The sequence below is a fragment of the Brassica napus genome, unplaced genomic scaffold (genome assembly GCF_020379485.1).
Source record: "Brassica napus cultivar Da-Ae unplaced genomic scaffold, Da-Ae ScsIHWf_408;HRSCAF=633, whole genome shotgun sequence".
NCBI classification, from domain to species: domain Eukaryota; kingdom Viridiplantae; phylum Streptophyta; class Magnoliopsida; order Brassicales; family Brassicaceae; genus Brassica; species Brassica napus.
The window spans coordinates 22,501-35,000 of record NW_026016486.1 but is presented as its reverse complement, the minus strand read 5'-3'; the positions used below and the strand labels follow the sequence as shown (position 1 = coordinate 35,000).

Sequence of the window (12,500 nt, the reverse complement as noted above, 5' to 3'; positions counted from 1 at the left end):
ACTGATCCGTGTACTGATCCGTGTACTGAACTCATATCAGCATGCTGACCACACATATCAGCATGCTGGCCCTTCCCGTGGACTGTCCGTGTACTGATCCGTGGACTGATCCGTGTACTAAACTCATATCAGCATGTTGACCACACATATCAGCATGCTGGCCCTTCCCGTGGACTGTCCGTGTACTGATTTTGGACAACTGATGCACCATGTCAGTACACATATCAGCACGCTGGCCCTTCCCGTGGACTGATCCGTGTACTGAACTCATATCAGCATGCTGACCATACATATCAGCATGCTGGCCCTTCCCGTGGACTGTCCGTGTACTGATCCGTTGTTGTAGGCACGGGTCGGAGGGTCGAACGGACGGACTGATGGCCGTTCCGCGGTTCAGTCTTGCCTCGGATGGATGGTACTGGCCGGCTTATCTCTTGCTTGTGTTCGAACCTGAAACAGATAGGAACCTTTAGTGAGTTTTCAACAGGAACAAGAACAGAAACTAGATATGATTCTTTTGGTTTTTATGGAATTGGTTGAATGAAATCTAAAACAAAAGATAGAGAAAGGAGTAGATCGGCGGATGGGATCTGCTGCTGGACGTATGTCTCTCTCAGCAAGATGCCTAGGTCGGACAGGAAGATAGGTATGGATCCGGCTCTTGCTGGACGTATGTCTCTCTCAAGATTCGGACAAGGAATGGAATGGATCGAAGGACGCCACAAAGAACAATGGATCGGCTCTTTGATATGTCACACGGCTGCTCTCAATGTTTCACACAACTGAAAGACTTAGGGTTTCTTTGCTAAAGCAAAAACGATTTTCATAAAAGACTTTGCCGAAAAGTTGGCAACTACAAGGGTTTAAATAGATGTTCCTTACTGGACTTTAAAGAATAAAAGGGCCTAGACAAATGGCCAAAGTCTTAACCGAAATAAAATAAAGAAAACAATAGACCGGTCGCGGGTTGAGATGTCCGGATCAGAACTCATAGTATGCTTGCTTGTTGCCTCATTAAAACCTTTCGGGAAAACCCAGTGGGACAAAACCTCGATAAGGAAAAAGAGTACAACACATACTACTCCTTCTGATGGTCGGCTATATCTCTGAACCGGAAGCAAGTTGGTTGGATGGATTGAGTATGAAGGTGGAAATGGTCAGGCCGGCTTCATTCAGGCCGATGGAGGAGAACTGGCTCGAATGGACAGGGTCTGGAACCTCTAGTGGTTCACCGGTGTCTTCCAGCTTCAAGTCAGACAACTCCTGGATCAATAGTTGCTTGAACCCGGTTTGTTCCTGTGCAAGCAACTCCTGGACAGCTTTGGAAAATCCAGCTCTTATAACTCTTGAACCGGACCTTGTGGTTGGACCTTTGCGGATAATGGGAATCTCAGTCGTGGGTACTACAACATCCCCTCCCTCTTGAACAGGTTCTGTCCTCAGAACATCTCCGTCATCTGCAATATAAGGAGACAAGTCAGACACATTGAACGTTCGGGAAACTTGGAACTCACCTGGCAGTTCTAGCCGGTAGGCATTGTCATTGATCCGATCGAGCACTCGGAATGGTCCGTCCCCTCGTGGGGCTAATTTGCTCTTCCTCTCTTCCGGAAACCGTTCTGGCCTCATGTGGAGCCACACCCAGTCGCCTGGTTGGAAGATAACTTCTGTGCGCCCCTTGTTGAGCTTTATCCGGTTCCTTTCAGCCTTCTTCTCCAAAGTCTCCTTGACTTGCCGGTGCATGTTCTTCACAAACTCAGCCTTTTTGTCACCACTCTGGCTGACTTGCATGGCTGGTGGCAATGCGGCTAGGTCCATGGGCGTCTCTGGTCTAAAGCCATACACGATCTCAAAAGGGGAGAGATTAGTAATAGAGTGCCTTGCATGGTTATAAGCAAACTCAATGAAAGGCAAGCAACTCAACCAATTTTTAAGATTCTTACCCACCGTGGCCCTCAATAACTGAGAGAGTGTACGGTTTACTACCTCGGTCTGTCCATCAGTTTGTGGATGGCAAGTGGTCGAGAAAAGGAGCTTGGTTCCAAGCTTTTTCCACAATGTCCTCTAGAAGTGGCTGAGAAACTTTGTGTCTCGGTCGGACACGATGGTACGAGGCACTCCATGTAAGCGCACCACTTCCTTGAAGAAGAGATCAGCGGTTTGGCTTGCATCATTGGTCTTGGAACACGGAATGAAGTGTGCCATCTTGGAGAACCTGTCCACTACAACAAAAATAGAATCCTTGTGTTCTATCTTGGGCAAGCCCAGCACAAAGTCCATAGACAGGTCGACCCACGGTGCAATAGGAATAGGTAAAGGCATGTGTAATCCATAAGGATGCGACCTGGATTTGGTTTTGAGACAGACAGTGCACTTGGCGCAAAGACTCTCGACGTAGCGCCTCATCCGGGGCCAATAGAAGTGGTCGGACAGGACGCTCAGAGTTTTGTCCCGACCGAAATACCCCATCAACCCACCCCCATGAGCTTCTCTGGTCAGTAGATCTCGCATGGAACCATGAGGAATACACAGGCGTTTCTCCTTGAAGAGGAACCCGTCCTGCTGATAGAATGGACCCATCGCCCCCTTAGCCGTGTTACTGTAAAGCTCAGAAAAGTCAGGGTCAGTTTCATAAGACATTTTGAGTTGCTCAAAACCCATGATCTTAGCCTCCATGGTGGTAATGAGTGTGTGGCGCCGGGATAGGGCGTCGGCCACTATGTTGTCCTTTCCCTTCTTGTACTTGATCACATAAGGGAAAGTTTCCACGAACTCCAGCCACCTAGCATGCCTCTTCTTGAGTGTGGTCTGGCCCCTCAAATGCTTAAGAGTTTCATGATCTGTATGAATAATAAACTCTTTAGACAAAAGATAATGTTGCCAAGTTTCAAGCGACCTTACTAGAGCATATAGCTCTTTATCATAGGTGGGGTAATTGAGGGCGGCTCCACTCAATTTCTCACTGAAAAAGGCCACTGGCCGGCCTCCTTGGGTCAGCACGGCTCCTATTCCTGTCCCTGAAGCATCACACTCAATCTCAAAAGGTTTATCAAAGTTAGGAAGAGTTAAAACCGGTGCATGTGTCAAGCTATATTTAAGCCTGTTGAAAGACTCCTCTTGGGCAGGGCCCCAAGCAAAGGTTACATTCTTCTTGATCACGGAGGTCATTGGGGCGGCAATGGTACAGAAGTCCTTCACAAATCGTCGATAGAAACTGGCCAGTCCATGGAAGCTGCGGATATGTCCGATCGTGGTCGGAGTCGGCCAGTCTTGTATCGCCTTGATCTTCTTTTCATCAACCTTCAGTCCCTGTGAACTCACAACAAAGCCTAAAAATACCAACTGATCAGTGCAGAATACACATTTCTTAAGGTTAGCATAAAGGCCTTCTTGCCTTAAGGCTTTCAAAACCTGCTCTAGGTGTCCCATGTGTTCAGTTAAAGACCTGCTGTAAATCAAGATATCATCAAAGTATACAACCACGAATTGTTGTAGGCTGGGATTCAGGCTACTCAAATGGACGGACTGAGGTTCAAGAACTCGGACTGGACAGGACGGACGGACGGCTATGGAGTGGCTAGACGGACGCGATGGAGAGGGAGATGGCCGGTTTTGTACCTGAAACAAAAGAGTAATACTTTTATGAGTTTTTATGGATTAAAATGATGAACTGAAAGAAAACTAAATGATAAATTAAGAACAGAAGCAAATATGACTTTTTATGGGTTTTTATATTGAATGGAAAATCTAGAACTATATGATGCAAAATGAAACAAAATAAGAGAAGGATAGAGATGGCTGATGGATTCAAGTTGCTGGACTGATGTCTCTCTCAACAAGAACAGGGGATGGAGATGGCGTGAAGGTGGGATCTTGCTTGCTGGACTGATGTCTCTCTCAAGCCGGATCAAGGGATGGATTGAAGTGGATTTGCGGATGAGGTTTTGATTGAATCTCTCAATCTGATGAAGGATGGATCGAATTGATTGACTCTCTCAATCTGTGTACTGAGCTTGTTTGATTTGCACAAACAAACTAGACTCACGAAATCAATAGAACAACAAAGAATCTCTCTTTGAATCCTAAAGACCGATATTTTATACAAAGAACAATCTTTGATAAAAAAACTGAATAACTTTTTATTAACTTGGTGATTAAGGGTGCTCTCTACAATGGCGACAATGAGCTTATATAATGCTCAGATACAAGACTCTAAACGTTCACAAAAGAAAAGAAAGGAAACAAATCTAAACTAAGCAAGAAATCGGAAACTAGCCGTTGGAGCCTTTTGTGGGATTTTGGCTCCAAGTGAAGAAACTTGATTTGCTTGAATCTGGACGGTTTAAGAGGATAAGAGAGCTTTCTTGGGACCTTCTTGAATGCTTGGTAGAAGCTGATCTCGTCCTTGCCTTGGTAGAAAAAGAGCTGTTGGAGTTTGAATGCAAGAGACTCCAAATAAGGCAGTTTGGTGATAATGGGGATCTTCTTATTCCTATGTGGGCTGGTGCATGGGATGAAGTTGTAGAACTCTTCTGGCTCGTGTATAATGTCTCCTGGATGTCTTGGTTCTGTCTGGACGTCGTCTGGTTCTCCTGGTTGGATTGGAATTGCTTGGAATGGATCAAACCGAAAGATTGTCCAATCTTTCCATAAATAGCTCCGGTTGGGTTTAAGTGATTCTCCATTGAACCAACTGATCTCCTGGGTTCTGGTGCAGCTAAGGACTTCTGGAATACCTCCTGATTGGTTAAGATGATCTCCTGGTTCCCATAAATAGCTCTGGGTCGAACCAAGTTGAATTGGTTGAAGACTTTCCATAGATGACGTCGGTTTGGCCGGTTCTGGGGAATTGATCATAACTCCTAATTTCCGTGGCCATTTCTCCTGATCTTGGGCTTTATGAAAAGATGATAAACTCCTCTTGACTTCTGTGATGGGTTTTGCTTCAGGCCGCTCCTTCATTGAGCTTGAATCTTCTTCTAAAGTCGGGTACTCGCAGATGGACGGGTTGAGAAACCTCTGAATTGTAAAATTCATAACTTCTCTCTCCGTGATTATTTTGACCCAATTCCAATTGGCCTGGACTCCTTCTTGAGTGTAGAATGCATAAAAATTAGCCTCGTGATTTAAACCCTCCTGGTTTGTAAGATATGGCATTTTTAGTGCACGTATGTCCTGGTTGGCGCCTTGGCTGGTTGAGTAGGGTGTTGGGTCGACCTCTGGTTCAGCTGCTGAATTTCTGGCCGCAACATTCCCTCCCCCTTGAAAAGGTTTCGACCTCGAAACTGTATAACCTGCACCAAGATAGAGCAAGTCATCTTTCATACTCTTTTGAGATTCTAAGGTCTTACCTTGATATTGTTTCGGTTTGGGGATGGATTGTGCATCAGGTGGCTCTTCTTTCAGCAAATAGGATAGGATCACGCCTCTGCTTTTGACTTTGGCATTTCTTATCTCCTTCAGTGGATGGTCCTTCATACTCCTAGTAGGCTCAGTTCTGACCATCTTTGGTTTTGATTCTCCTAGCAACAAAAGGTTATCCGGTGGGATTTCTTTGAAGCTTTCTCCTTTGCAACCTGAAAAATTCTCAACATTCTGGACAAAAATCAAGTGCATTATAACTGTGTTTGGACACTGATAAAAATAATTTGAGATTTCCAGACTTACTTTGATAGCTTCCACAAGTTGAAGAATGATTTTCTTCTTTGGACAACTTGTTCTTGTTTGCTGCCTTCTTTGCATCTTTTGACCTTGGTGGTTATGAACTTCAACTTCTTTTATTCCTGGATCAAAACTTTTTGGCAAAGACAAGTGCATTATATCTGGATAATCAAGTGTCTTGGACGTTTTAAGATCAGAGAAGATTACCTTAAGCCTTGGCATTTGAACACATTGTTCAACACTAGACTTCCACTTGTGAGGTGGTTCATGGCTGGGCTTATGGTCTGGTTCTTTCCTTAGAACTTCAGGAAGCAAATAGCTTTCATTTTTACTCTCTACATCAAGAACACACACGTCAATACCAGTTTCTCTAGGTGGTGTTTGACACTTACCTTGGTTTGATACTTTATTTACTGGTTTTGCTTCTTTAAGCAACATGGACTGCATTGTGTCTTGAACCTTCTCCTGGTTCATCACTGGTGTGGTGCCTGGTGGCTCCTCTCCTTTGAATTCATGCTCTTTAATTCCTGTTAAAACACCTTTTGACAAAGACAAGTGCATTACACAAGAATTTGGAACCAACAAATCAGACTGAATAAAACTATCACTCTTCATAGATAAATCTGTTTTTTTTCTAGTGATGTTTCTATCAATACTTGCTTAGTAGGACAAACTACAGCATAGTGTCCTTTCTTACGACATCTATAACATGTCTGATATTTTAAATCCTCAGATTTAGAAGACTTACCTTGGCTTGATGGCGCTTCTTCCTTTGGGTTTAAAATCTCCTTGTCTCTTGGACTTAAATCATGGACAACTTTGGATCTCAACAAGGATGTGGAGTTCGTGTCTTTCTGGATCTCAGGACCTGTCTTAACATCCTTGGACAAAGACAAGTGACTCATACCAGTTGGAGATGATTTATAAACAAATTTATCAAGTATAGGACTTACCTTGGCCTTTTCTTGAAAAATAGGTTTGTCTGATTTTTCTTTGTGTCTGGCCAACGTGTCTTGGCTGACAAAGTTCTTTCTCTCCATGGTCTTTGGGACCTCATAAGGTTGGGACTGATCATAGAGAACTGTGTGCCCCTTGTTTGGCCGAATCTGTTCTTGATGGATCAAGCTTCTATGGCCTTGTTGTGGCACCACTCTCTTTGCCTCTTTGGACCCATGGCTTGAAAACCTCCTTGGGTACCTTTCTCTAATCTCTGGTGTTGGAAGTGAGGATACATACTTCCTGATCATGGCCTCTTTAAGATCTTCCCACGTTTTGATAGCCTCTCTTTGACTCTTCCATCTTGCACCATCTACACCTTTCCACCATTTGTATGCACTTCCGTTGAGTTGTTTGATGGCATGGCTCAGCTTTTCTTTCTTTGGCACGCCATGGAATGAAAACCAATCATCCATGGTTCTTTCCCATGAGAGATAGTCATCTGGCCAACTGCTTCCTGAAAAAGAATAAATCTTAACTTCATTAACAGGTTTAAAATCAAGATAAGAATGAGTTAAGTGTTTATGAGTTGAAGAAGTATGGTGTGGGGTGATCCATGAAGGATCTGGTGGCTTAGGCTCAACATAGCCATCCTCTGGTGCATCTCCAAATCTTCTTTTTCCTTGCTGTGGTCGTTGGCCTTGTGCCTTGTTTCTTTTCTCCAGCTGAGAAATCTGATCTTGTACACCCTTCATAGCAGCCAATAGCTGTTTTTGAGAGGCCAATAAGGCTTGGCTTTGTGCTAATTCTTCCATTTCTTCCTGCAAGCAATCACAAAGATCAAGTGAAGAATAGAGAATTTATGGTCGGATCAGAATAAGAACCAAAATGCAAGCTAATTAAAACTAAACCGAGAAAATATGCAATGTTGAACCGAAATGAAATAAATTATGAAAAAAAATGATTTTTTTTTGGTTTTCTTAATGCAAATCTCGAAATGAAACAGTAATAAATGACAATTAACACAAATGAAAAGAAAATATGGAAAGCAAACTAATGCTGAATTTTTTTTGAATTTTCTTTGGATGAAATACAACAATTAAATATGCAAATGATATAAACTAAAGCTTAAAAATATTTTCTTTTTCTTTTCTGATGCAATCACGAAATGGACAAGTAGAAATGGTATGAAACAATAACTAGGATGATTTCTTTTGGCTTTTGAATTTATGAATGCAAATGAAAAGGAATCAAATTCAAAACAGAAATTTTTATGGAATTTTCTTTTATGGAAACTAATGAATGCAAACACTTTCTTTTGGGATTTTCGTTTTTTAAATGAATCAAACAAAACTTTTTCTTTTCTTTTTCGTGGCTTTAAAGTATGATGAACAGCAAGAACAAAAATATGCAGAAACAAAACTTGAAACAAAAAGGAAACAGTTTTTATGGATTTTCGGTTTATGAATGGAAAAACAAATGCAAGCAAGTATGAGATGCAAGGATAGATATCACCTGAGTCAGGAGCTTAAGCTCTGATACCAAATGTTGTAGGCTGGGATTCAGGCTACTCAAATGGACGGACTGAGGTTCAAGAACTCGGACTGGACAGGACGGACGGACGGCTATGGAGTGGCTAGACGGACGCGATGGAGAGGGAGATGGCCGATTTTGTACCTGAAACAAAAGAGTAATATTTTTATGAGTTTTTATGATTAAAATGATGAACTGAAAGAAAACTAAATGATAAATTAAGAACAGAAGCAAATATGACTTTTTATGGGTTTTTATATTGAATGGAAAATCTAGAACTATATGATGCAAAATGAAACAAAATAAGAGAAGGATAGAGATGGCTGATGGATTCAAGTTGCTGGACTGATGTCTCTCTCAACAAGAACAGGGGATGGAGATGGCGTGAAGGTGGGATCTTGCTTGCTGGACTGATGTCTCTCTCAAGCCGGATCAAGGGATGGATTGAAGTGGATTTGCGGATGAGGTTTTGATTGAATCTCTCAATCTGATGAAGGATGGATCGAATTGATTGACTCTCTCAATCTGTGTACTGAGCTTGTTTGATTTGCACAAACAAACTAGACTCACGAAATCAATAGAACAACAAAGAATCTCTCTTTGAATCCTAAAGACCGATATTTTATACAAAGAACAATCTTTGATAAAAAAAACTGAATAACTTTTTATTAACTTGGTGATTAAGGGTGCTCTCTACAATGGACGACAATGAGCTTATATAATGCTCAGATACAAGACTCTAAACGTTCACAAAAGAAAAGAAAGGAAACAAATCTAAACTAAGCAAGAAATCGGAAACTAGCCGTTGGAGCCTTTTGTGGGATTTTGGCTCCAAGTGAAGAAACTTGATTTGCTTGAATCTGGACGGTTTAAGAGGATAAGAGAGCTTTCTTGGGACCTTCTTGAATGCTTGGTAGAAGCTGATCTCGTCCTTGCCTTGGTAGAAAAAGAGCTGTTGGAGTTTGAATGCAAGAGACTCCAAATAAGGCAGTTTGGTGATAATGGGGATCTTCTTATTCCTATGTGGGCTGGTGCATGGGATGAAGTTGTAGAACTCTTCTGGCTCGTGTATAATGTCTCCTGGATGTCTTGGTTCTGTCTGGACGTCGTCTGGTTCTCCTGGTTGGATTGGAATTGCTTGGAATGGATCAAACCGAAAGATTGTCCAATCTTTCCATAAATAGCTCCGGTTGGGTTTAAGTGATTCTCCATTGAACCAACTGATCTCCTGGGTTCTGGTGCAGCTAAGGACTTCTGGAATACCTCCTGATTGGTTAAGATGATCTCCTGGTTCCCATAAATAGCTCTGGGTCGAACCAAGTTGAATTGGTTGAAGACTTTCCATAGATGACGTCGGTTTAGCCGGTTCTGGGGAATTGATCATAACTCCTAATTTCCGTGGCCATTTCTCCTGATCTTGGGCTTTATGAAAAGATGATAAACTCCTCTTGACTTCTGTGATGGATTTTGCTTCAGGCCGCTCCTTCATTGAGCTTGAATCTTCTTCTAAAGTCGGGTACTCGCAGATGGACGGGTTGAGAAACCTCTGAATTGTAAAATTCATAACTTCTCTCTCCGTGATTATTTTGACCCAATTCCAATTGGCCTGGACTCCTTCTTGAGTGTAGAATGCATAAAAATTAGCCTCGTGATTTAAACCCTCCTGGTTTGTAAGATATGGCATTTTTAGTGCACGTATGTCCTGGTTGGCGCCTTGGCTGGTTGAGTAGGGTGTTGGGTCGACCTCTGGTTCAGCTGCTGAATTTCTGGCCGCAACATGAATTTACCAATGTAAGGTCGTAGGACCTCATTCATGAGTCTCATGAAGGTACTAGGGGCGTTGGTAAGGCCAAACGGCATCACCAGCCACTCGTATAGACCTTGCTTGGTCTTGAAGGCAGTTTTCCACTCATCTCCTTCCTTCATGCGGACTTGATGGTATCCACTCCTGAGATCAATCTTAGAAAACACAACAGACCCACTTAGTTCATCCAACATATCATCTAATCTGGGTATAGGGTACCGATATTTGATGGTTATGTTGTTGATGGCTCGGCAGTCCACACACATGCGCCACGTCCCATCCTTCTTAGGCACTAGTAAGACCGGGACCGCACAGGGACTAAGGCTCTCGCGGATGTAGCCTTTGTCCATGAGATCTTGGACCTGCCGCTCCAGTTCCTTGGCTTCCTCAGGGTTGACACGGTAAGCAGCTCGGTTTGGTAGTGGCGCGCCGGGTACAAGGTCTATCTGATGTTCTATGCCACGGACAGGGGGTAAACCGGCTGGAATCTCATCAGGAAAGACGTCCTTGTAACGTCCCATGAGATCTTGTACTACGTCCGGTACTTCAGGAGCTTCTAGACCTGCATAGCAACCTTCCTTAAAGATCATTAGTAGCACCTGTGTCTCACGTTGTAATGATTTAAGCACTTGTCCGGAAGTCATGTATAGGTTAGTGTTACTTACCTGGCCGGACTGCGTCATGGCCTTTTGCATATCATGAACTTCTTGAGGGCTGAGAGGTGCTAGGCTGTGCTTCCTAATGTTGTGGACGAAGCTATAGATGTTGGTGCGTCCATGGTGAAGAGTCTCCTTGTCAAACTGCCACGGCCTCCCTAGAAGTATATGGCCGGCTTGCATGGGCACAACATCACACTTGACCTGATCTTGGTACTTGCCAATACTGAATGACACAACAACTTGTTCGGCAATCTTGAGTTCAGTCTCATCATTGAGCCATTTGAGACGGTATGGCCGAGGATGGGCAGTTTTTACCAGCCCTAGCTTATCAACAAGATACTTGCTAGCCACGTTAGTACAAGATCCGCCATCTATGATCAAACTACATACCTTGTGATCAACACTACATCTTGTGCGAAAGATGTTCTCCCGCTGGATGGTCTCTGGATCAAAGAGGGTACTAAGAGCTCTCCGGGTCACTAGCAGCTCGCCGGTCTCCGGGTAGTCGGTTACTTCTTCATCAGAGATCACTGCCGCGGCCTCTGCCTCATCTTGGGATTCATACTCGCCATCCCCCTTTAGGACCATCACTCGTTTGTTTGGACAATCCCGAGCGTAGTGGCCCTTGCCCTGACACTTATAACAAATGATATCACGGGTACGCAATGTTTGGGCTTGAGTCTTACCCTGCTCCGATTTGGATGCATTAGACGATTCAGCCTGGTTTGTCTTGAATCGGCTCTCAATCTCAATTGTCTTGCTCTTGTCGCCTTGCTTTGAACCTGGTTGAGTCCACGCAGGTTTGCTGCGGTTGGTGCTGGCGGTCTTGCGCTTGATGTGCTGCTCGGCTTGCGTAGCAAAGTGCAGCAGGTCGTTGAAGTCTTCATACTGTTGCCTCTCCACCTTGCGGGCAATGCGGTCTTGCAGCCCTTCCAGAAATTGGGACATCATTTTCTCTTTGGGCTCGTCGGTCTCAAGCTTATTCCTAAGTGCCTCGAACTCCTCAAATTACTCCTCCACAGTCTTAGTTCCCTGCGTAAGTTTACGAAAACGTTTTAGCACATCACGCTGGTAGTAAGATGGAATGTACCTCGCGCGAAGCTTGGTCCGCATCTCGGTCCAATTACGCGCTCTCCACACTGGCCCGGACTTGGCAACGTCTCGATCCGACCACGAAAGAGCATTGTCCGTCAGCTGGGCTGCTGCTAGGGCAACCTTCTTGGCCTCACTATGTTGGTAATAGTTGAAGATGTACTCCATGCGCTTCTCCCACACGATGTAGGCATCCGGATCAACCTTGCCAGCAAACGTTGGGGGATGAAGCTTAAGCGCCTTGCCTCCCAACCAAGGCTCTTCCTCCTCTCGGTCTCGACCTCCTCTACGGTCGCGGCCTCCTCCTACTTGGACCCGGGGTCCTCGCGCGTTCCTCCTCCCACCCCGGTTTGGCCTCTCTTCGTCCTGACTGCGCGTATCATCAGTACTGTCCTCGTCCGAGTCAGTGTCATGCGGGTCAGGCTGATTCCTTCCTGGTGGCCGAGGTCCGTTGTGTCTGCCTCCCTGCCGTAGCTGAGTAACCTCGGCGGTTATAGCCCTAAGGCTCGCCCTCAACTCTTCATTGTCGGCTAGGAGCTGAGCGTTTATGGCCGCTTGATCTTGACCTACATCTCCCATAGTTTCTCTGAAAAGATACTCAAAGAAAATTAGAGGCAAGAGGGATTAAATAGTAGCTTGGGGTCGGATACTTGAGTATCGACCAAGGCAAGAAAAAAAAAAGTAAATGCTAAAATTTATGAAAGAAAATCGAATCAAGTTGAAAAAGGAAAGATGAATATTTTTTTTTTTTGAAAACTTGGAGAACAATCCGAAAATTTAAAAAAAAAAGGAAAGTAAATATTTTTTTTTTTTTG

General features: G+C 44.0%; 2 protein-coding genes across 2 annotated transcripts; both read right to left on the bottom strand.

Moving 5' to 3' along the window:
- Positions 1-2,296: 2,296 nt before the first annotated feature.
- On the bottom strand, positions 2,297-2,676 carry LOC125603837 (the record flags this gene model as incomplete). Its single annotated transcript, XM_048774586.1, has 1 exon — positions 2,297-2,676. A coding segment is annotated over exon 1 (380 nt), but the record flags the coding sequence as incomplete, so codon positions are not given.
- A 2,152-nt stretch (positions 2,677-4,828) lies between these two features.
- On the bottom strand, positions 4,829-7,538 carry LOC125603836. The gene has a single exon (XM_048774585.1). It carries the CDS (start codon positions 7,410-7,412, stop codon positions 6,273-6,275), a length of 1,140 nt encoding a protein of 379 aa, XP_048630542.1. The 5' UTR covers positions 7,413-7,538; the 3' UTR covers positions 4,829-6,272.
- Positions 7,539-12,500: the final 4,962 nt, after the last annotated feature.

Bases quoted from the DNA above. Each gene is read 5' to 3' on its own strand.
- LOC125603836 (XM_048774585.1), bottom strand. From the start codon at position 7,412: ATGGAAGAATTAGCACAAAGCCAAGCCTTATTGGCCTCTCAAAAACAG.